This window comes from Macaca fascicularis, chromosome 9 (assembly GCF_037993035.2).
Source record: "Macaca fascicularis isolate 582-1 chromosome 9, T2T-MFA8v1.1".
Lineage (NCBI taxonomy): Eukaryota > Metazoa > Chordata > Mammalia > Primates > Cercopithecidae > Macaca > Macaca fascicularis.
Window position 1 is genome coordinate 18,260,956 of NC_088383.1, and position 22,382 is coordinate 18,283,337.

A 22,382-nucleotide genomic window follows, 5' to 3' on the forward strand; every position below is an offset into this window, starting at 1 on the left:
AAAGAGCGAAAATAAAAATGAAAGCAACACAGTGACTGTTATTTTAGAAATATCAATGAATTTACAAATACAGTACGGGAATCTTTTCTCACATATCCAACACAAGAAAGACAAAGGAATAATTTCCAAGAAATTTTAATGTAATCAAACCCGAGGGGATAATTCAAGATTTAATAAAATTGCCACCATGTAATAGTTATCTGTAACAAAGTAATCGGGCACAAAATACCTGTTTTACAAGTCATTTGAAAGGTATCTCATTTGCATGAGTCATAAATGTGTGGGTTGACATAACAGCACTGTTTCCTGCCACTAAGTTTTCAGTAAATATGTGATTGATAATATTCAGTCACCTTGGATTCCAACTCATCTCTTTGAAATGTGAGGATGTCTAAAAAAAATCAAATGGTATTAGTGGCTCCAAAAGAAATTAAGAAACAAAATAATAGTGTGTGTATTTCTTGGGGTGGGGGGGAGCAGGGAAGTAAACTAGAAATTAAGCACTGTTACTGTGTACCTATTAGTTTTCTGTAATTGGTTACACAAATGAATATGGTTCTTTTAAGTTAGAAAACCATTCAAGAAACTAATGCAGTAATTACCATGCAAGTTACCTAGGGAATCTAAGACTAATTACTGAAGCTACTGATCTTCTGGGATAAAACCTGCTTACCAGAAGTTTCCAGAGTTTCACAAAGGAGCCTTCAAGGGTGAAGCAGAAGTGGGGAAGGAGGAGTAGAGGGTGTCTCATATCATGTTTAATTTAAATTTAAGCATCTCAATGTTATTCTCAAATAGCTGAGTGTCACGTTCAAGCAAAGGATTATCCATCATTTTTCTAAAAATCAGAGGGAGAGACTGTGAAGAGCAATAATTTCTTAGACTGAAATCCAGGTAGATTTTTCTGTTGTTTGGTTGGTATAAAATACTCGAAGTAAATAAAATTAAAAATAATTTAACTACCTGACATCTATAATTACAGGGAACATATCTATAATACCGGCATTATAAACAAGCCAGAGATTCCCCAGATTTGGCTAGCTATATTGGTAAAAATTTAGGAAAGTAGGTGGTTTATTATGATTTAATTGCATAGATTTCTGTTGAGGGTTTCTATAATTTAGTTTAGAAATATGCCCATAAAAAGAACATTACAATATAATAAATATTCAAGTCAATAAATAAATGTGTCTGTGCCTGTTCTTGGGTTACCTTTCCCCCAAAAGAATCCCCAAGAAGGGGATTTCCTTTTGCTCTTAAGCTAAGGGCGGATCTAAATCCAACTCAGAATGGAAATGATTCGAAGTTGGCCTTCAGTTCTTTTTTTTTTTGAGACGGAGTCTTGCTCTGTCATATCATCCAGGCTAGAGTGCAATGGCGTGATCTGCAACCTCTGCCTCCCGGGTTCAAGCGATTCTCCTGCCTCAGCCTCCTGAGTAGCTGGGATTACAAGTGTGTGCCACCACTTTTGGCTAATTTTTTTTTTTTTTTTTGTATTTTTAGTAGAGATGAGGTTTCACCATGTTGTTCAGGCTGCTCTTGATCTCCTGACCTCAGGTGATCCCTTGGCCTCCTAAGGTGCTGGGAATACAGGTGTGAGCCACCGCGCCCAGCCCCTTGAGTTATTTTAAAAACTGGGTTTTCCAGGGATTCAAAGTTGGCCTTCAGTTCTTTTGAACAGTGTTTTTTCCAGGGATTGCTGGAAGCTCTGCTCAGCTTCTCTGCCTCTCAGCCAAATTTTGCTTTTGTATTCGGCAAGTTCTTTATAAGAAAAACCAGCCCAAATTGATGGGTTCCCTTCACCTTCTGGGCTTTAGTCCTTTAAATTCTCCCTGCCTTGGTGGCGCTCCAGTGTCCTCACACAGGTGTTTGGTATACTTTGTTTTATTTTCATTACTCTCAGGAGGCTTGGTCTCAACTTAACAGCCACAAGTAAAAGCTCCTATACTCCCTACTTGGATCATTACAGTCATTACAAATCTATCTTTCCAGCTAATTATCTTAGATTGATCCTCAGTAGCTCACGACCTGAATCTCTCCCTCTTCTTGTCTATTCTGTATATGCAGAAAATCAGACTCTGTTATCACTTGCTAACCCTGTGATCATTTAGGTTATGATTGTGCAATTTTCAATCTCATCTTCCTGCCACCAGGACCTCTCAAATCCAGTCTTAAATAGATTGGATTTGGCATAAAACGTCCTGGAAATGAAATAAACAGGAATCCCCTTTCCAGCCTCTCTTCCTAAAATATCAGGTTGGAAAGATGTTTAATGGTATCCTGCAGGAAGTCATGATATCCATGTGTCTACCCAGTGGAGGGAAGATACCCATTTTTAGCTTTGACACCACCAGGAAGGTACTCTTTCACCTACTGGGGGTGGAGCAGAACCCTCCTCACATTGGCAGCAGAATCAAAGGCAGTTGGTCCAATCATACCAGCATATTCTGCTAAAGAAGGAACAGGCAGAGCCACTACATAAGGCAAACAAGAAGAGCTGCCTTCCCATATGAAAAAAGAGAACCATACTGCAGATATTTCTTAAGAGTATTTTAGGGGAAAACAAAGTCTCTTTAGTAATATTTTTTACAAGTTTAATGCTTCAAGTAAACTTTGAAAATAATAAGTAAAGATAAAGACATGTCTCTGGATTGTAATAGGATAAAAGAATTTGGCATAGGACAAAATTGGAATGGTATGTACAGGAAAGAATCAGAATGTGGGAAAAAAAAGGAGGAAGAGGAGGAAGAAGAAGCAGGAGGAGGAGAAGGAGGGAAGGAGGGAGGAAGGAAGGGAGGGAGGGAGGGAGGAAGGAAGGGAGGGAGGGAGGGAGGAAGGAAGGAGAAGAAAAAGAGTAAGGAGGAGGAGGAAAGAAGAAAGAAGAAAAGAAAAGGAGGAAGAGGAAAAAGAAGGAGGAGGAGGAGGAAAGAAGAGAAAGAAGAAAGAAGAAGAAGAGGAAGAGGAAGGAGGAGGAGAAAAAAGAAAAGAAGCCTCCCTCAAACAAAAACCAGAACAATCCAGACCAAGCAAGCACAGAGACAACTGACCTTGATTTATGATATGTGGAGGTATAGTGGGTAAGAACTATTAGATAAGTATTGATGCTCCCTCACTGCATATTGCTTTGACAAAGTTAATTTCTGTCTGGATGGGCTACAAGTTCTCCAACCACAGCCCTATAATGGTCAAGTGACACCTCCTCTCTGGGTTATTACTTAGAGCAACTCACGCCCATGAATGTCACTTGTGTTAAAAAGTGAATGAGGAAAAACTGGAAGAAACAGAAGTTGTTGTTCTAAAGTGATGGGATTATAGATTATTATGTTTTCCAAACATTCTTTAATACTATGATATTTTATTTACTAAATAAATAAATACCAAATATCAGTGGTACCAAAAAACACAACATCTTCTAAAATATAACTTAAAAACATAATAAAATCTTTCTCTTGAATTTGGCATTTCCTGTAATTAAAACAGTGACATAATGCAAATTTCTACACAAGAAATGGAGATGGAATGCCCTGTGGCTCATGACAGGGTCTTAGAATTCAGTCGGCCTCATTGCCAGCTGGGGTTGGTTCTACTTCTCTTTTTAATAACATATTGCCTATTTCTCTACAAAGCAAATGAACAAGACACTTTTAAAATCTCATATTATTTATGAAAAAAATTACCTAAAATTTGCATATTCTTCTGCTTGCCGTTTCCATGGACAGCTCTGTATATCTGTGATAATCTGAAGGTAGTCGTTCTCTGAATACCTAAAAATTAAATGTCAATAGAATTAGAAAATAACCATCTCATATGTGAGTGTTCTTAGAAGATACTTTTATAATCTACTCACTTTAGTCTAAATATTTTATGATACAAGATGAGGCAGAAATAATTAAAATCACACTCATTTCAAAACACTGAGAAAATACAATTTGTAAATGATTATGATGCTGGTTTAGGGATTTATAACTTGCACATATCATAAGCCAAGTGTAGTATTAAAAACCATGACAACACACCAACTCACATATATATCTTATGGACATTGCACCTTGGCTTGAAATAATTGACAAATAAATATATCTTTATAGATGTTTTATAGATGTTTGCCATAAATACATACTCAATAGATTTTTTTCAGACTCTAAGTTCACATATTTACCTCGGAATGTATAGACAAAAATTTCCTCCAAATAATTATACTAAGTTATAATTTTGAACTGTATATTCAACACCCGGATTGAACTGTTGAGAGAGAAGTTTATTGACGTAAAAATCTATAGCTAGAGTGGTATAGTTTGAGAAGCACTGAGCAGGATCCCAGTCCCCAGTAGATCTCTCCCTATGTGAAATTCCACCATTAAGTATTAATTTATAAAGCACAGAATATCCTTTAGTCTTTGTGTTCTCATTTGAAATGCAAATATCCCTTTGAGTGAGAAAACTCTTAAACTTTATTTCAATTAGTAACTTATTCATTAGTTGCCAGCTATTAGTGATCAAAGGCTCTACAACAATGAGATAGAATATATGTTGAAGACATAATGGAGAAGAAAAATGAAACCAGACTGATATCTAGATTGACAGAACGTGATGAAGAGTACTGGGAATGTAAAATATGAAAATACATATGAAAGACTTTTTCTTATTTTTCTAAGTCTTCTTGAAAGATAATTGTTTAAAGTGACTATAATAATATTTGAGGTGGGGTTATATATGTAGCCATAAATGCATGACAACTACAGAACAAAAGCCAGAAAGAGGTGGAGGCGGGGAAGTGGAAATTGAAGTGATATAAATCATTTGACAACTGACAGCAATAAGAAAAAGATGAATACTCTTCACCTAAAACAACCAGCAAAACCAAACAAAATCATAAAAATGTTATCATAAAAATACTCAGTCCAAAGGAAGGCAGAAAAATAGAGAAGGGAATAAAGAACAGGTAGAGAACAAACAGCAAGATGGCAGATTTAGGCCTAACTGTGTGACTAATCTCAACAAATATAAATGATCTAGGCATACCAATTAAAAGGCAAAAAATGTCAAACTGGGAGAAGAAGATGAAGAAGAAGAAGAAGAAGAGGAAGAGGAAGAAGAAGAGGAAGAAGAAGGGAAGAAGAGGAAGAAGCAGAAGCAGAAGAAGAAGAAAAAGAAGAAGAAGAAGAAGGAGAATAATAATCAACCAATCCACATGTTGTCTACATGAAACATATTAAAAGTAAAAAGATAAGAATATAAAAGTAAAAAGATAAATAAAAGTAAATAAAAGTAAAAAGATAAGAATCATTAAAACAAAGTTAGAAGGGCTATATTCATAGTATATTTCTGAGCAAGGAATATTATTACAAGAAAATAATATTTCCAAGCAAAGAATATTAATGAAAACAATGAGATTAGAGTAGAAATTGATAAAATCTTTAAAATTCAATGCGATCAAAAACTCATTCTTTGAAAACATCAATAAAATTGATAAAACTCTTGCCACACTGATTAGAAAAAAGTAAGAGAAGATACAAATGACCAGTACCAGAAATGAGAGAGAATGGAGTGCTAAGAATCCTTAAAACATTAAAAGTATAATAACTTTATGCCAAAGCTGGTGACTTAGATGCAATGGATATATGTGTTGAAAGACACAAACTACCAAAGGCCACTCAAGAAGAAACTGATAACAAATAGTCCTATAGCCATTAATAAAATTGATTTTGTAATTAAAATTTTCCTGCAAAAAAAAAAAAACAAACAAAACACTAGGCCCAAATGGCTTCACTGAAGAATTTTATGAAACATTTAAGGAATACTAATATCAATTGTAGGCAAAGTCTTCTAGAAAATTGAAGGGAGTAAGACACTTCCCAACTCACTATATGAGAACAGGGTTACCCTGATACAAAAATAAGGAAAAAATATTCAAAAAAAAAAAAAGGCCAGAATTTCTTATAAAGATAGATGCAAAAAATCCTCAACAAAATATAATTGAATTGAATCCAACAACATGAAGAAAGGATAAAGCACTGTGACCAACTGAGGTGTATATCAGGAATTTGGTTTATTTTAAAATCAATCAAGGCAGCTCACCATATTAACAGAATAAAAAAAAAACACAAATAATAATCTCAGCACACAAAAGGATTTGACCTGATCCAACATTCAGCAATGACGAAAACTTTCACAAAATTTAGTGAAAAACAGAATTTCCAACTTGATAAGCGCATTTTACAAAAACACCTATGGCTAGGATCATACTTAATGGTGAAAGACTGAATGATGAATGCTTTCCCCCTACAATCAGGAAAAAGACAAGCATGTCCACTTTCACCATCTCTATTCCACATTGTATTAGAGGTCCAACCAATGCAATAGAGAAGAAAAGGAAATAAAGCCATCCAGATTAAAAAGGAAATAGTAAAACTGTCTTTATTCAGAGATGTCATAATCATCTAATGATCATAGAAATGATGTATACATATGCCAACACTTGACAAATTATACACTTGAGTTGAAGTTCATTGAACATTACTCCTCAAAAAACTTTTAAATGTTTATTACTAAACTAAAAATTGTATTTTCCATGATGCTATAACTAAGATAATAAGCACTATATATCAGCTGTTTTTAAGGATCAAATATTTAAAATTTGAAATATGATTTATTATGAACCTAGAGTATATTTAAATTGATATGCTTTTTTAAAGAGTTCCCTGGATAGCTAATAAGTTGCTACCCTCCTATGAGCTCTCAGACTGCTTTGACCAACATTACTATAATAGCCTCTCTCACGTTAAATTTAATTATGAGTTTACATGTTGGTTTCTCAGTCTGTCCCTTCCCCTCAGGACTTTGAGGACTGACCATTTCTGGCCCAGCACAATCCCTACGACATGCTGATTTGTTTTTATTAACCTAGGAAATGCATTTTATTTATTTATTTATTTATTTAGAGATGGAATCTTGCTCTGTTGCCCAGGCTGGAGTGCAGTGGCGTGATCTTGGCTCACTGCAACCTCCGCCTTCCCGGTTCAAGTTATTCTCCTGCCTCAGTCTCCTGAGTAGCTGGGATTACAGGCACACATCCCCGTGCCTGGCTAATTTTTGTATTTCTCATAGAGACGAAGTTTCACCATGTTGGTCAGGCTGATCTCGAACTCCTGACCTTGTGATTCGCCCGCCTCAGCCTCCCAAAGTGCTGGGATTACAGGCCTGAGTCACTGCACCCAGCCTGGAAATGCATGTTTAAATATAAATACAACATGTAATAAGGTCATAAACTATTCTGAATAAGCTCAAAGCTTGGATTATGGTTTCCACTTAAAACTTCCCTCAGTACTGACTTCCACTGACTTTTCCTATTTACAAATCTCCCCATTTAAAGCCCAGCCCTCCTTCAATTTATCTATCGCTTGAGAATTCTCACATTAGAGCTAATAGCTCATTAGTCAATTTTCTCAGTCCAGTAATCCAATTCACCCTTCTTAATTTCCCAGTTTCTTAGTATTAAAGGCATGCGTGTGTGTGTGTGTGTGTGTGTGTGTGTGTGTGTGTGTGAAACTACTACCCCCTTTTTCCATGAGTAATGTATACATTATCTATACCCATCTTCCTTTTTGGGCTCCATCAATAGTAATCAATGTAGAACTTGCCGATTAGGTCACAGGAAATGGAGAAAGGGGGTTATATTGCTTGGTAGTAGAGATCTAACCTCTGCAACTTAAAGAATACAATAAATCCCTATCTCTTTTTGGCTGACTCTTGGACTTGAGGGAAATCTCCTTTCTCAGCCCTCTTTGTTGGCATGGCGTGGGTTAAGGATCCTCTCGTTCCTTCCTTCATACTTTATCTTATTAATACTCGGGAGTTGGCTCATACAAGCTTATGGGAGCTGACTGTTAAGTTTTCAGGAATGTTGTGAACAGGTTATTAAACCATTGGTAGCTTGAAATCAGCCAAAGTTGAAGCATTTACGCCACAGGAATTGGCAAATTTGACAAATCAGGTTTCTCTGCTTCCCCCCTCCACCCAAGCTAATAGTAAAACATGAATGAGCTCACCATAGCTCGTATACTTCTCATCCCAGCTGTGAGCCTATTGGCCTGGCTCCCACTCATTCATTATCCCCATAGTTTGAGCTTCACTGAGGCTTGCTGAAAAGGCCAGATAAGATTTTGCTGCCACTTCTAACTCATCAAATAAGACTGATCCAGAGTGGTTCTGGGTTGTACAAAACTAACATGTAGCATCCAAACAGCAAGGACTACCTTGGCAAATTAAAGATGACGTTATTAACACCAAAATTGTGTGCAAATGCTCCTGAGTATATAATAATTTTACTTTAGCTTACTTGAAAAGCAGAGATTTTTTTGCAATCATTCTTGCCTGTATATTGAGCTTAGTCTGGAACATTAAAATTGCCATCCACGGACAATTGGGAAAAACATGCATTGTAGAATACGGATAGCCTTCAAAATATTTTGTTTTAAACATCCTTCCCCCTGTATATTGTAGCTGGTTCCAATTTAACCTAATATTGAAAGATGCCAATCATAATGTATCTAAGTTTACTGGTAAGTTAGCTGAATAAAACAGCCTTTGACTTTATGGTCACTGATATGTAAAATGAAGTGAATACCTTATAGCAGACCCATCTATTATTAGATATACTTCTGGTCATTTTATATTGGAAGACGGTCCTCAAGGTACTTACTTCCTGAGATTATGTGTTCAAAAAGTTATTTTTATGTCCAATCTAGAAATGAAGCCTTATCCTCTGATATTATAGAGGGGAAAACAAGAATAAGGGATATCAAAGGGAAGTTTTTTCTAAGTGCTTGCCCTTTTTAGTGAAAGTTAAATCACCAACAGCTTTTTGAGAAAATTAAGATTGCCACAGGATCATCGCAACTATAAAATGGAAGCATGGTTGCAACCAAAAATCATTTGAGGAGGAAAAATCACATGTGTGCTCCAGCTGTGGGCCAATTTGGGGATAGGCGTGTCTCTGCAACAGCTTCCTGTTAAGTAAAATGTTCTGAATCACATCATATTTTCTGCACACTTACATATAGAGTTGATTTTCAGTTTACAAAGCATATATCTCACCCCAAAATCTTGGGAGGTAGCTCTGCTTCAGATATCATTTCTGTGTTTCTGGATGACAAAACTGAGAGTTGTGAGAAGATAAACAGCTTGCTCAGTATTGCATTGTATGTAGATGAGCTAAGAATTAAACTCATGTCTTTTGATTCACATTCTGGCTCTTTCCAACATATCATGTTGTGTCTCATCTATTTTCATAATGAAACTGAAAACTAATCCCATCAGAAACGTTTTCTGTCCCAAGACATACAATAAATCACACTAAATAATGCAGCAAGTTATGTTCAAAAGAATAAATAATGTCTATTTAAATCATTATTAGTAATACTCAAAATGAGCCACAAATTATAAATAACCTACTAAATGATAATAAATGTCATATTAAAATTTTAAACATTTTCCTAGAAACGTCTCTTTGAAGATGAAGACCCACATGCTGTGACTAGTTTTATCTCAATTAAGATATAAATAGGGCTTATAAAGCACTAGAATTTATGGTTAATTAATTAAATGATTAAATATTTACAGTAGTTCCCCCTTTCATATGGTTTCATTTTCTTCAGTTCCAGCTACCCATGGTGAACCACAGTCCAAAAATATTAAATGGAACATTCCAGAAATAAACAATTCATAAGTTTAAAATTGTGGACTGCTCTGAGTGGCCTATGAAATCTCACATCGTCCTGCTCCATCTTGCCTAGGATGTAAATCATCCTCCGTTCAGCAGATCCACCCTGTCTATGCTACCTGCCTGCTGACTTAGTTACTTAGTAGCTGTCTCAGTTATGAGACTGAAATAACATGGTATATATAGGGTTCTGCACTATCTGTGGATTCAGGCATCCACAGAGGGTCTTGAAACATATCCCATGCAGATAAGGGAGACTACTGTATTGGGTACTTACTACGTACCTAGAAGTTATCTTGGAGATACTCATTTACTAGTCTTATTTAAGCAGCTGAGATACCGACTTGGTTTCCTATGACATCTCTTCATGGTGAAAGCCCGCCATTTTTCATCCATTGAAATAGGTGGGGATAACACAGTAATATTAAGTCAATAGTTTTCTGAGTGATGTTCTGTGTAGATCAAAAAGTCTTTTGCAGCATTTTCACCAAGCCCCTGAAGAGCTCAGCTCTACTTGAAAATAAATTCTGCAAATGAATACAGTGCTACAAGATGTTCAGTCAATACAGTCAATCATTTCCACTGAGTAATACTCTTTAAAGGAATAGCTAATGAGTGTATGAAAGCTAAACTAGAAGTGCGTGGCAGGTAGACTGAGTTGAGCTATGCAGTGGCACTGACATTTTATCCACTAAAGGTAAAAGAGTTCAATTTACATTGTTTTCAGCTATGCACGATGGTAACTTCTAATTAGAGTGTCATGGGTATTGTCAACTGGCATGGGAAAAAGGGATGTGAAACTTTTATTTTCTCCATATCTTTTAATGTCCCTCAGACAAGTTAAATAAATATTAGAACATAGGTTCAGAGATTAACTCCTGAAGATGCCAATGTACTTCTTCACAGCTCCAGTGAAATCTCCAAAGTGCTAAAGTGTATTATTTGAAAAAGCCAGGTGTTCTTTTTTTTTTTTTTTTTAGGGATGCTTCCTTTGTTCTAGAAAATTAACTTCTCGGGTACAGGTATTAGGCATATACTTAAGATGTGCTAGGAAATGCTGTGAGCAGTGACTAACCTTAGCCAACCAAGAAAGAATGGTGTATCCATTTACAAAGAGGTGGGATGTGAGGTAGGAAAAGCTACACAGATTGGTGGAGCACATTAGGGCCATCAACAGGGTAGCGTAAGAGAGCTGTTCTCACCCCCAAATCTACAGGTGACCCAGAAAGAGCTGTGATTGTAGGTGAAGAAAAGGGTGGTAGCCTTTGGTAGAAGATGCAGTCATCCCTAATCCCAGCTCACAGGAGGAATCCAGGGGAGTAAATCCCCCAAACTCTCTCTCCTTCCATTCTCCTGCCAATGACTCCCACAGGCTGAACTTAACCAAAAGCCAAAGGGTAAGAGGGTCCAACTAATGTAGTCCAAGGAAGTCAGCCTCAAGGACATGCAGCAAGAAGAAAAAGCACGGATGGTAGATCTGAATGATCAGATCTTATAGCACAAACGGCAATCTATTCATGATGCTATTTCTCAGCATTATTTTGGGGTAACTGAATTGCACTTCAATGGAAAATTTGATACAATGCCAAAATCAACCAGTAGCTCACAGCAAAACACAAAACAGAATTTTCAGTTGTATTAGTCCATTTTCATACTGCTAGGAAGAAATACCAGAGAGTGGGTAATACATAAAGAAAAAGAAGTTTAATGAACTCACAGTTCCCTATGGCTGGGGAGGCCTCACAAACATGGAGGAAGGCAAAGGAGGAGCGAAGGCACATCTTACATGGCAGCAGACAAGAGTGTGTGCAGGGGAACTGTGCTTTATAAAACCATCAGATCTCTTGAGAACTATTTACTATCACAAGAACAGCACGGGAAAACCCATCCCCGTGATTCAATTACCTCCTACCAGGTCCCTCCCATGACACATGGGGATTATGGGAGCTATAATTCAAGATGAGACTTGGGTGGGGACACAACCAAACCATATCACTTCTTCTTTACAAATATCTGCAACCTGCAAATATATCACCAGGATAAAGAGAATGAATAAACAAATAATGAGTCTGATATTTAAGATTTTCATATTTCCTCTTGTCATACAATCACTATAAGATTTCTAAAGATGAAAAAATCAATGGCCCACTTTTCAAGGTTCAAGGAAATCTCCAGACATATAAGAGGATATTCAGAGATGAAAGTGACAATTTAGTGATCTTATACCATCAGTTTTTACAAGTAAGACCTATAAATTGCAGAGTCTGATAGAACCAATAAATTCACTATTTCACCATTTCTTGAAGTTACAACAGTAAATGAGCAAGCATGCACAGAACACCTGCTAAGATTCTTAAGCCATATATGAGTGGCTGTTAACCTTTTGCATCTTCAGTTGTCCCAACTCACATACGCTGAGTTGTCCCTTCCCTCCCTCTTGACTCTCCTATGCACAACTCCTATATCTATTACATATCCCTACAGCACTTATCCTTTTTTTTCATGTATTTATTGAAAAAATATGTATTGGGCATTTGCTATGCATGAGACACTGTTCTATGCATCAGTAGTAATCAACACAACACAAAAATCTATGTCCTTCATGGTGGATTACAGGCATGGTGGCTCATGCCTGTAATCCCAGCACTTTGGGAGGCCAAGGCCGGCAGGTCACCTGAGGTCAGGAGTTTGAGACCAGCCTGACTACCATGGATAAATCCCATCTCTACTATAAAAAAAAAAAAAAAAGTAGCCGGGCATGCTAGTGCACGCCAGTTACTTGTGAGGCAGAGGCGGGAGAACTGCTTGAACCTGGGGGTCAGTGGTTGCAGTGAGCTGAGATCACACCATTGCACTCTGGCCTGGGCAACAAGAGTGAAACTCCATCTCAAAACAAACAAATAAACAAACAAAAACACTATGTGCTCATGAAGTTTATATTGTAAGGGTTGATAGCAAACTGAAATAATACATACATTAATAGAGTGTTACAGCGCTAGGTACTTCAACATACTAAGTAATAAAAAAAAAAGAAAAGAAAAGAAAAGAAAAGAAAGCAGGACAATAGGGAAAGAAAGTATTAGGAACAGGGTTGCAGTTGATGTAGGGTGGCCAAGGAAGCCCTCACTGAGAGGTGATAAATGAGCAAATACTTGAAAAATGTATAATTAATTAATTAATAATTAGTAAGCTGTGCAAATATGAGGGGGTGCAAGTGTGGGCAGAACATTCTGGGCCAAGTAAATGACAATTGCAAAGGCTGGAGATAGAGGCAGGCATGGTGTGTTTGAGGGACACAAAATGATCTGGGTGGCTATAATCCACCTCTGAGTCACTCCTGAATCCAGTCATGATGGTGGCAGGAGATGAGATCAGAAAGTTAATAAGAAGTCTGATGGTATTAGCCTTGCTACTCAAAGTGTGGACCTGAGACTAGTGGTATTGGCATCACATAGGATAGGCTTGTTAAGAATGCAGTATCTCAGGTCCCATCCCTGACCCACAAAATTAAATCTATATTGAAACAAAATCCCATAGGTGATATGTAGTTAAAAGTTTTTATAGCTTGATTGCAATATAATTTGTATGCCACATAATGCACCCCTCATACGTGTACTGTTAAGTGGTTGTTGTTATATTCACAGATGTGTTCAAACATCACCGCAGTCAATTTTACAACATTTTAATCACCTCAAAAAAAAAAAATCCTGTATCCTTTATCACCCCCTGCATCCCATAAGTTTTGGTATGCCATGTCTTCATTTTCATTCATCTTAAAGTATTTTCTAATTCTCCTTTTGATTTTATAATTATTATATATTGCTAATGGATGACCTTAGTCATTATAAAATCTCCTTCTTTATCTCTTAACTTTTTTGTTTTAAAAAGTCTGTTTTGTCTGATATCAGTAAAGCCACTCCAGCTTTCTTGTGGTTGCTATTTGCACAGTGTATCTTTTTCCATCCTTTTACTTTCAATCTATTGTATCTTTGAGTCTAAAGTGTGTCTTCTGTAGACAGCATAGAATTGGATCTTGTTTTTAACTCAGTGTGACAACCTCTGACTTTTGATTGGGTGATTTAATCCATTCAAATTTAATATTGTTATTTTATGTCTGCTATTTTACTTTTTGTTTGCTGTATATTTCACATTCTTTTTTGTCTATTTTTCTTTTATAGCTTTGTTTTGACTTAGGTAAATATTTTCTAATGTAACATCTTACATCTTTAATAATTTTAACTATTTTCAATGTGATTGCTCTAAGGTTTACCATACACATCTTAACTTATCAGAATCTGCTTCAAATTTATACTAGTTTAATTGTAGAGATACATAGAAACATTATTCCTACATAGCTCTATTCTTTTTTCTCCTTTATTATATTATTATTATAGGTATTACATCTATTAATGTTACAAACCCAACTGTACCTTGTTATCATTATTACTTTATCATCTCTTGTCATTTCTATAGCACAGTATACCTTTGCTCCAACCCACTTCCTTTGTGCTGTTAATGGCAAACATATACATATATATTTGAGAAGCACTTGTAAGAACCTTGTAGGTCACTGGAAGAACTTTGTCCTTTATTTTGAGTGAAACTCAAAGACTTTGGAGCAGAGAAGTTATCTGTCTACTTACAGAAGTAGGATCCCCTTGCCTACTTTGTTGAAAATAGTCCTTAAGAGAGCAAGAGGTGGAAGTTGGGAGAAAATTAAGAGATGTTTGCCATCATCCAGCAGAGGGATGAAGGTGGCTTAAACCAAAGTGGGATTGGTGGGGTTAGGAAGAAATCAGCAGCTTCTGGTTTGATTTGAAGGTAGCCAATACGATTTAATTATAGATTGGACATGGTATGGCTAAAAAGAGAGGAATCAAGGATAACTCCAAAGTTTCAGGCCCAAGCAACTGGCAGGACAGACATGTCATTAACTGATATAGGGAAGAGTGCTAAAGTGCAAAGTTTACAGGGAAGTCCGGGAGATCAGTGTGAGATAGACTAGGTTTGAGATACCTTATAGACATTCCAGAAATGCTGTGACTGAACAGGGATACATACAAATCTGTGAAGAGGTTCAGGTGGGAGATAGAAATTTGGGAATTGTCAGTATGGCATTTAAAACCATGAGACTAAATGAGGTACTTGAGGGATGAGGATGAAGAGAAATGACGCCTGAGCATTGAGTTCTGGACATACAGTGTCAAAAAAAGGAGACGTGAGAAGGAATCTACAGTGAAGAATGAGAAAGGGCCAGGTGCCGTGGCTTATGCCTGTAATCCCAGCACCTTGGAAGGCCGAGATGGGAGGATGACCTGAGGTCAGGAGTTCGAGACCAGCCTGGCCAACATGGTGAAACCCCTTCTCTACTAAAAAATACAAAAAAGTAGCCGGGCGTGGTAGCACACACCTGTAATACCAGTTAATTGGGAGGCTGCGACAGCAGAATTGCTTGAACCCGGGAGGCAGAGGTTGCAGTGAGCTGAGGTCATGCCATTGCACTCCAGCCTGGGTGACAGAGTAAGACTCCGTCAAAAAAAAAAAAAAATGAGAAGAGAAATCCACTGTATGATAAATATTTGTTTAAATATACGACTCTCTTAATATACTGTGGACTGCCAAGAAATAGACATAATGTATTTATTGTCATGCTCCTTGTATACAAGAGTTCTGAATCCCTTCTCAACCATGTATACTTTGAAAAAGCTTCCCAGTGAGTCTAATGCACTCTCCAGGTCAAAAAGAACTCTTCCTGTGCTTGCCATGGTATTGGGCACATAGTAGTTGCTTTGCGTTTCTGAAGTTAATATTTAATATATGACTAGAACTTAAAAATGTCCAAAGCTTTCAGACATCAGTTTTGAATGATGACAGTAATTAGCCATCAGCCAGGATCTTACCAAGAGAACCATACTGATACCCAAGCTGCAAGTAAGGTACTGCTGCGTAAGATAATGCTATCTAAGTACATTTCTATTATGGACGCTTGTGTAAAATAAGTAACAAAAAGTGAGGAACGTGTATTACTATTTTGGAGCTGGATCACTTTTGAATAGTTTCACATTATACAATCAAAATCCAATGCCTTTTTCTTTTCAAATTTCTGACTTACAATTCTGCTGTCATTAAGAGTGGCGCCACCGGGCACAGTGGCTCACGCCTGTAATCCCAGCACTTTGGGAGGCAGAGGCGGGGGGAATCACTTGAGGTCAGGAGATTCAGACCATCCTGGCCAACATGGTGAAATCCCGTCTCTACTAAAAATACAAAAAATAACCGGGTGTGGTGGCGTGCACCTGTAGTCCCAGATGCCTGGGAGGCTGAGGCAGGAGAATACCTTGAACCCAGGAGGCACAGGTTGCACTGAGCTGAGATCGCGCCACTATACTCTAATCTGGTGGCGGAGCGAGACTCTGTCTCGAAAAAAAAAAAAAAAAGAGTAATGCCGGCAGGGCGCGGTGGCTCATGCCTGTAATCCCAGCATTTTGGGAGGCTAAGGCAGGCGGATCACCTGAGGTTGGGAGCTCGAGAACAGCCTGACCAACATGGAGAAACCCCATGTCTACTAAAAATAGAAAAATTAGCCGGGTGTGGTGGCGCATGCCTGTAATCCTAACTACTCAGGAGGCTGAGGCAGGAGAATTGCTTGAACCCGGGAGGCAGAGGTTGCTGTTAACCAAGATCGTGCCATTGCACTCTAGCCTGGATGACAGTGCTGGACTCTATCTCAAAAACAAAACAAAACAAAACAAACAAACAAACAAAAAAGAGTGGTGCCTTGGAGTAGTGAAAAGAGAATAGTTAGAATTTTATCCAAATCCCAGCTCTGCCATTTGTAACTGTCTGATGTTCTGGAAGCCATCCTCAGAGCTCATTTGTCTCACTTGTAAAATTAAAATAGTAAAATGTACTCTGAAGAAATATTGCAAGAACTATACATACATTTAAATTACCTGGCAGAGACTTAGCCCACAAAAATGGTAATTGTGACTATCACTATTGATAATTATGAATAATAATTATCATCGTTATGACAAAAATAGAATAATGTAAAGCATTATGAACTGAGTAATGGGTTAGTTATCCATGACTATGTAGCAAATTACTCCAAAACTTCGTGGCTTAAAATAACAGTAAACATTCATTATTGCACAGAACTCACGAAGTCTCTTATGACCTTTCTTGAAAGTCACACATTATTTCTGCAATATTCTGTTGGTTACACGGGGCAGCCCTCTTTGGGCTGACAGGGACTATAGAAGTGTATAAATACCAGGAAGAGAGGATCTTTCAGGCTGCGATCTGAGAGACCAAAATAGATAGCCTTTTATGAACTAGGAAGGACCACAAGGTTAGGAAAACAAAAGTTACCTACAGATCGAGGGTACAGGGCATCTAGGATGGCAACTCTATAAATTCCCATGGCTGTAAGAAAAACCACACTCTTTCTAAACTCCCTAATAGGAGCTATTAGGCAATTTATCAGGCTGATTTATAACCCAGATAACCTTAGCTATGATTGGACGGAGGACAGCCTTACAAACATTGTTTGCTGGCAAGCAACTCCAGCAGACCTTAAGCCAGTTTCAGCAGTTTATAGAGGCTGTGCACAAACTGTCTTTCTGTCCTAGAGTTCACCTTTTGACATAAGGAGCCGAATCCCACCTCATTTAAATGCTAAAACCCACCCCAAAGTGAATATGGGATGTATGTTACATATATAGCACATGAACTTGACTCCCCCTTATAAATATGCATAACTTTTCCCCAAAACCTGCTGAATATGCTTGACTTTACCATGTAATACAGACCCTGTGAGGCATAAAACCCAACCCGCTCTTCCTCTCTTTAAAGAGAGAGCACCTATAGTCCACGTTGGAGACTCTCTTCCCAGTTTGCCAACTGATATTGCCAATAAAGCCCTCCTTTCGGGCCGGGCGCGGTGGCTCAAGCCTGTAATCCCAGCACTTTGGGAGGCCGAGACGGGCGGATCACGAGGTCAGGAGATCGAGACCATCCTGGCGAACACCGTGAAACCCCGTCTCTACTAAAAAATACAAAAAACTAGCCGGGCGAGGTGGCGGGCGCCTGTAGTCCCAGCTACTCGGGAGGCTGAGGCAGGAGAATGGCGTAAACCTGGGAGGCGGAGCTTGCAGTGAGCTGAGATCCGGCCACTGCACTCCAGCCCGGGCTACAGAGCGAGACTCCGTCTCAAAAAAAAAAAAAAAAGCCCTCCTTTCTACCATTTTAGTCACCTCGCAGCTCTGGCTACCACACATAGCAAATAAACTATACCTTTAACATTGCCTGTTATATTTGAAGACATTGAAAACAGCAACAGATTTGCTTTCTTTCCCGATGCCACTTTTAAAATTGAAAATAATTCAAATTACTTCTCAACGACTTTAAATAAGTTTGATTATTTTTATTGCCATGGTCTTCCCAGAAAGGCTTTGTTCAAATGACCAGTTATTTGAGGAAGTATGAGGAAGCCTTCTGATATGAATGTGTAATCAACATTGTAGTCTAACTAGCAAGCCAGCATTTCCATTTTTCTCTGAGAGAAAATTCGGTTTTGTTTCCACTGACAAGTACTTATAATAAAATAATACACGATTCCAATCTTCAGCATAGTAAATATGATAGTAAGGAACTCTTACCAAGTATTAGTTAAGGAATTCAGATTAGGATTATGCTAGCTATTTTTTAACATCAACAGCCACAATACACACACACACACACACACACACACACACACACAAACACATGGGAAAAATACAGTCTTTTATTTCTCATCCTCCCACTAACAGATTGCATGACTTTGAACAAGTCATAATACCATTTTTTTACCTTTAAACTGAGGGAATTAGATTAAAAAAAAAAGTCATATATGCTCATAGTTGAAACAAACAATATACGAATTCAAATAATTTAAGAGAGACTATGCTTTTAAACTCTTAGATTGTGATTATTTTTCATGTACTCTCTGAAGTACAGAATGATTGTTAAACCACTTTTTAATAAATTTGACATAACTTTTGTTTAAATGAGAACATTTTCAGAGACTTCTATCATACTTTCAATATTATTAGCTCGGCCGGGTACAGTGGTTCATGCCTATAATCGCAGCACTTTGGGAGGCCGAGGCAAGTGGATCACCTGAGGTCAGGAGTTCAAGAGCAGCCTGGCCAACATGGTGAAACCCCGTCTCTGCTAAAAATAAAAAAATTAGCCAAGCATGGTGGCGGGCACCAGCTTCTTGGGAGGCTGAGGCAGGAGAATCACTTGAACCCAAAAGGCAGAGGTTGCAGTGAGCCGAGATCGTAGCACTGCACTCCAGCACTCCAGCCTGGGTGACAGAATGAGACTCTGTCTCAAAAATACATACATACATACATACATACATACATATATATATATATATATTTAGCTCAGCTGCCCTCCCAACTTGAAATTTTCTATCAGCAAACATAGCCTTTGCTTTGATTACCAAGAAGAATTTCCCAAAATACTAAGAATGTAATATGTTGGTATGAATGGCTGTTTTGTGTTGATGTATTATTTTCTGATCTATAGCTCTTCTTTTCTTCCAATTTCATATATATATATAGGGTCTCACTCTGTCACTCAGGCTGGAGTGCAGGGGTGTGATCACAGCTCACTGCAGCCTCAACCTTCTGGCCTCAAGCGATCCTCCAGCCTCAGCCTCCCAAAGCAATGGAATTACAGATGTGAGCCACCATGCCCAGCCTTGGAACTCTTAAAAACTGATGAGAAAAGGCAAGGTAAAAGGTCAGAGGTGAGTAGAAAGACAAAAATGGGCACATCACTTTAAAAAGCAATCAAAGCACCACAGATTTAAAGCAGAATGGAAACAAGTCACACAGCATTCTAGGCCAAGAAAATCTTGTCTATGACCAAAAATCTTTCTTTCTGATGGGCAACTTGAAACTTAGGATACTTGCATAGTTAGCAGGCTGTCAAGTGATATGCTCACATTTGGGCTTTTTGAAGTTTGATCGCCCATAATTTATGCCTTTTCTTTTCAAGCAGCAATCAGGTCATGTTGTTCTCTCTAGGATAATAGAGTTAAGAACACTTAGGGCAAGTCTTTAGTTCACATTTCACCCTGCAAAACGGTGCCTCCTGAGTAACAACTTTATGCCACTCCATGAAGAAGATATCTTTCAGAAAATTCAGTTGTTCCCGGTGATTTTAAGTGGTACAGCATGAAATAGCTCATCAAATATAGACACTCATCTATGGCGTAAGCTGCACTTAGTCTATGCAAGGCAGATGTTCCAAATCTGGATTCTGAGCATTTGTATTTTACCCCAGAAAGCTATCTGAATACAAGTGAGCCCACCATGCCCTAGCAATTGTGCAGAAAGTCACAGGGCAGTGGCTTACACGCTGTTCCTTAGAAGACATCTCAATCCCTTAGTAGAGGATCTATTTAAATGCTCTGGTGCTCAGAAGATGTACAAGATTGCTGCTGTTTAAAAAAAATGTTTCTTCCCACCTTTAAGAGACACCCTAGAGGCCTATAATCAATAGAATGATCAGAATGGTAGAGCTATTTAATACATACGTGGCAGAGATGCCTGGCAGACTACCACTGATTGGTTCTCCCTTTCTGTAGTACACACCTGTTGCTACAAGCAGCTGCACAGCCACACACTTCATTCCCAAACACCCACCGCACATCAATGCTACTTGCATTTTATTAGACAAAACCCCCAACATGTCCCTATGTCCCCAACATCTACAGGGCCAGTACCAGATGGCAGAGTGAGAATGGGAGTGATGTGTGCTCACTGCAGGCTGCATGCAGTATCAGCTTTCTCTTTATTAGTAGTCACTCTTGGAGCAGCAAGATGGTTGAAAATGGCTTCATCTTAAGATGGAAGGAACCAGTATCCCTGAATCAACATCGCGGGGAAAAGCCACCCAGGAGGGTTGGTTGCCTGATAAAGAAGGAATATTTTGCACTGTGTGAGAGAGAGTAAAATTTTGTGCTCAGACTTCTGAGTTTTGAGAGATTTTGTTAGAGAAGTGCGTCTACTCTAACCAAATGGTAGAAACTGAACAAATCAAATGGTACATTTTCTTGGGAGCCAGGACTCTTGGGGGAAATGAAAGAAAAGCATAAAAAAGAGAAGGCAAAACAACAGAAGCAGAAAAACCCAAGAAAAGGAAATGAGTTCATTTCCTGGGTCAGCACCTCTGAAGTATCTGCTCTTAGAAAAATCATTTCATTTATCTGAGGCAACGAGCAATAAGATGGACAGCTTGGATAGCCATAGAGACATTTTTCTAAAAATATAAGCAAGAAAGATTACAAATAATAAGTTTGCCATACTGAAAAATGAGCAAACTAGCAGTGATAAGAAGGCTATAAAGCATTTTTAATACAGTATAATATTTTATCTGGGAGATAATGTACTAGAAAGAATAGAGCTACAGAAAAGCAGAGAAATATTCAAGGAAAAAGGACAGGGCAGGAAAAAAATAGAAAAGTACAGACTCAAAATAAGAGAAAGAGTCAAAGAAGTTAAAATAGGTTTCAAAAAAGTATTGGTTTATAGATTTAAAATTTTTTTGAAATCTAGGAATTAGAGTTTGTCAGGCCTCTGAGCCCAAGCTAAGCCATCATATCCCCTGTGACCAGCGCGTATACATCCAGATGGCCTGAAGCAACTGAAGAACTACAAAAGAAGTGAAAATAGCCAATTCCTGCCTTAACTGATGACATTCCACCATCATGATTTGTTCCTGCCCCACCCTAATTGACCTTGTGACATTCCTTCTCCTGGACAATTGAATCTCAGGAGCTCCCCACTGAGCACCTTGTGACCCCTGCCCCTGCCTACGAGAGAAAAATCCCCTTTATCTGTAATTTTCCACTACTTACCCAAATCCTATAAAACTGCCCCACCCCTGTCTCACTTTGCTGACTCCCTTTTTGGTCTTAGTCCGCCTCCACCCAGGTGATTAAAAAGCTTTATTGCTCACACAAAACGTGTTTGGTGGTCTCTTCACATGGACACGCGTAACAGAGATGGTATAAAAATGCTTTGAAAACCTAAGAAATACATTCATTCAATCATTTGTTTATTCAACAAAAATTGATTGAGCAATTGCTGTGTGCTGAAGCCTTGTGATTGGCACCAGGGGATAGACATGTGAACAAGACATTGTCCCATTCATTTTGGAGCTCAAAATCTGAAACACAGAATAAAGAATTATGGCACAAAAGACCCTATCCCACTCATTCTCCTAATGGCAACTGCCTAATTTCCATTTATTCAAAAAATACGGTTAAGACTAGGGGAGAAAAAGGGCACTTTTCCCTCCCACTATAACTCCATCTTTCTAAATCCTATTTTAGCAATGTGAAAGGGACAGATAGGCTGAAGAAAGAGAAGATTCTAAGTTTTTAAAAACAGGGCCAGATAATTATTTCTAAGAAAATGAAATTACTTTTTTATCGCCATACACTGAATGGCTTTCCCCATTGTGCTCCCTAAGTCTGTAATAGCACACACAGTTCCTGACCATAGGCAATACAACCAAAAAAATTAGTCTCCTGTGTGCAAAACAACACTTTTATAACAATAGGCAATTCATGCCTGCTCTCTCTAGACCTTTGCCAGAACAG

The 22,382-nt window shown here is 38.1% G+C and overlaps 1 protein-coding gene across 2 annotated transcripts in view; it reads right to left on the minus strand.

Annotated features, from left to right (window-relative positions):
- The window catches only part of ST8SIA6 (ST8 alpha-N-acetyl-neuraminide alpha-2,8-sialyltransferase 6), a 131,696-nt gene that overhangs the window by 34,674 nt on the left and 74,640 nt on the right, over positions 1-22,382 (minus strand). For both annotated transcript variants that reach the window (XM_065520384.2, XM_015455613.4), the window contains one exon: positions 3,678-3,764. In XM_065520384.2, coding sequence (XP_065376456.1) covers positions 3,678-3,764 — 87 coding nt within the window. The remainder of the gene's footprint in view (positions 1-3,677; positions 3,765-22,382) is intronic.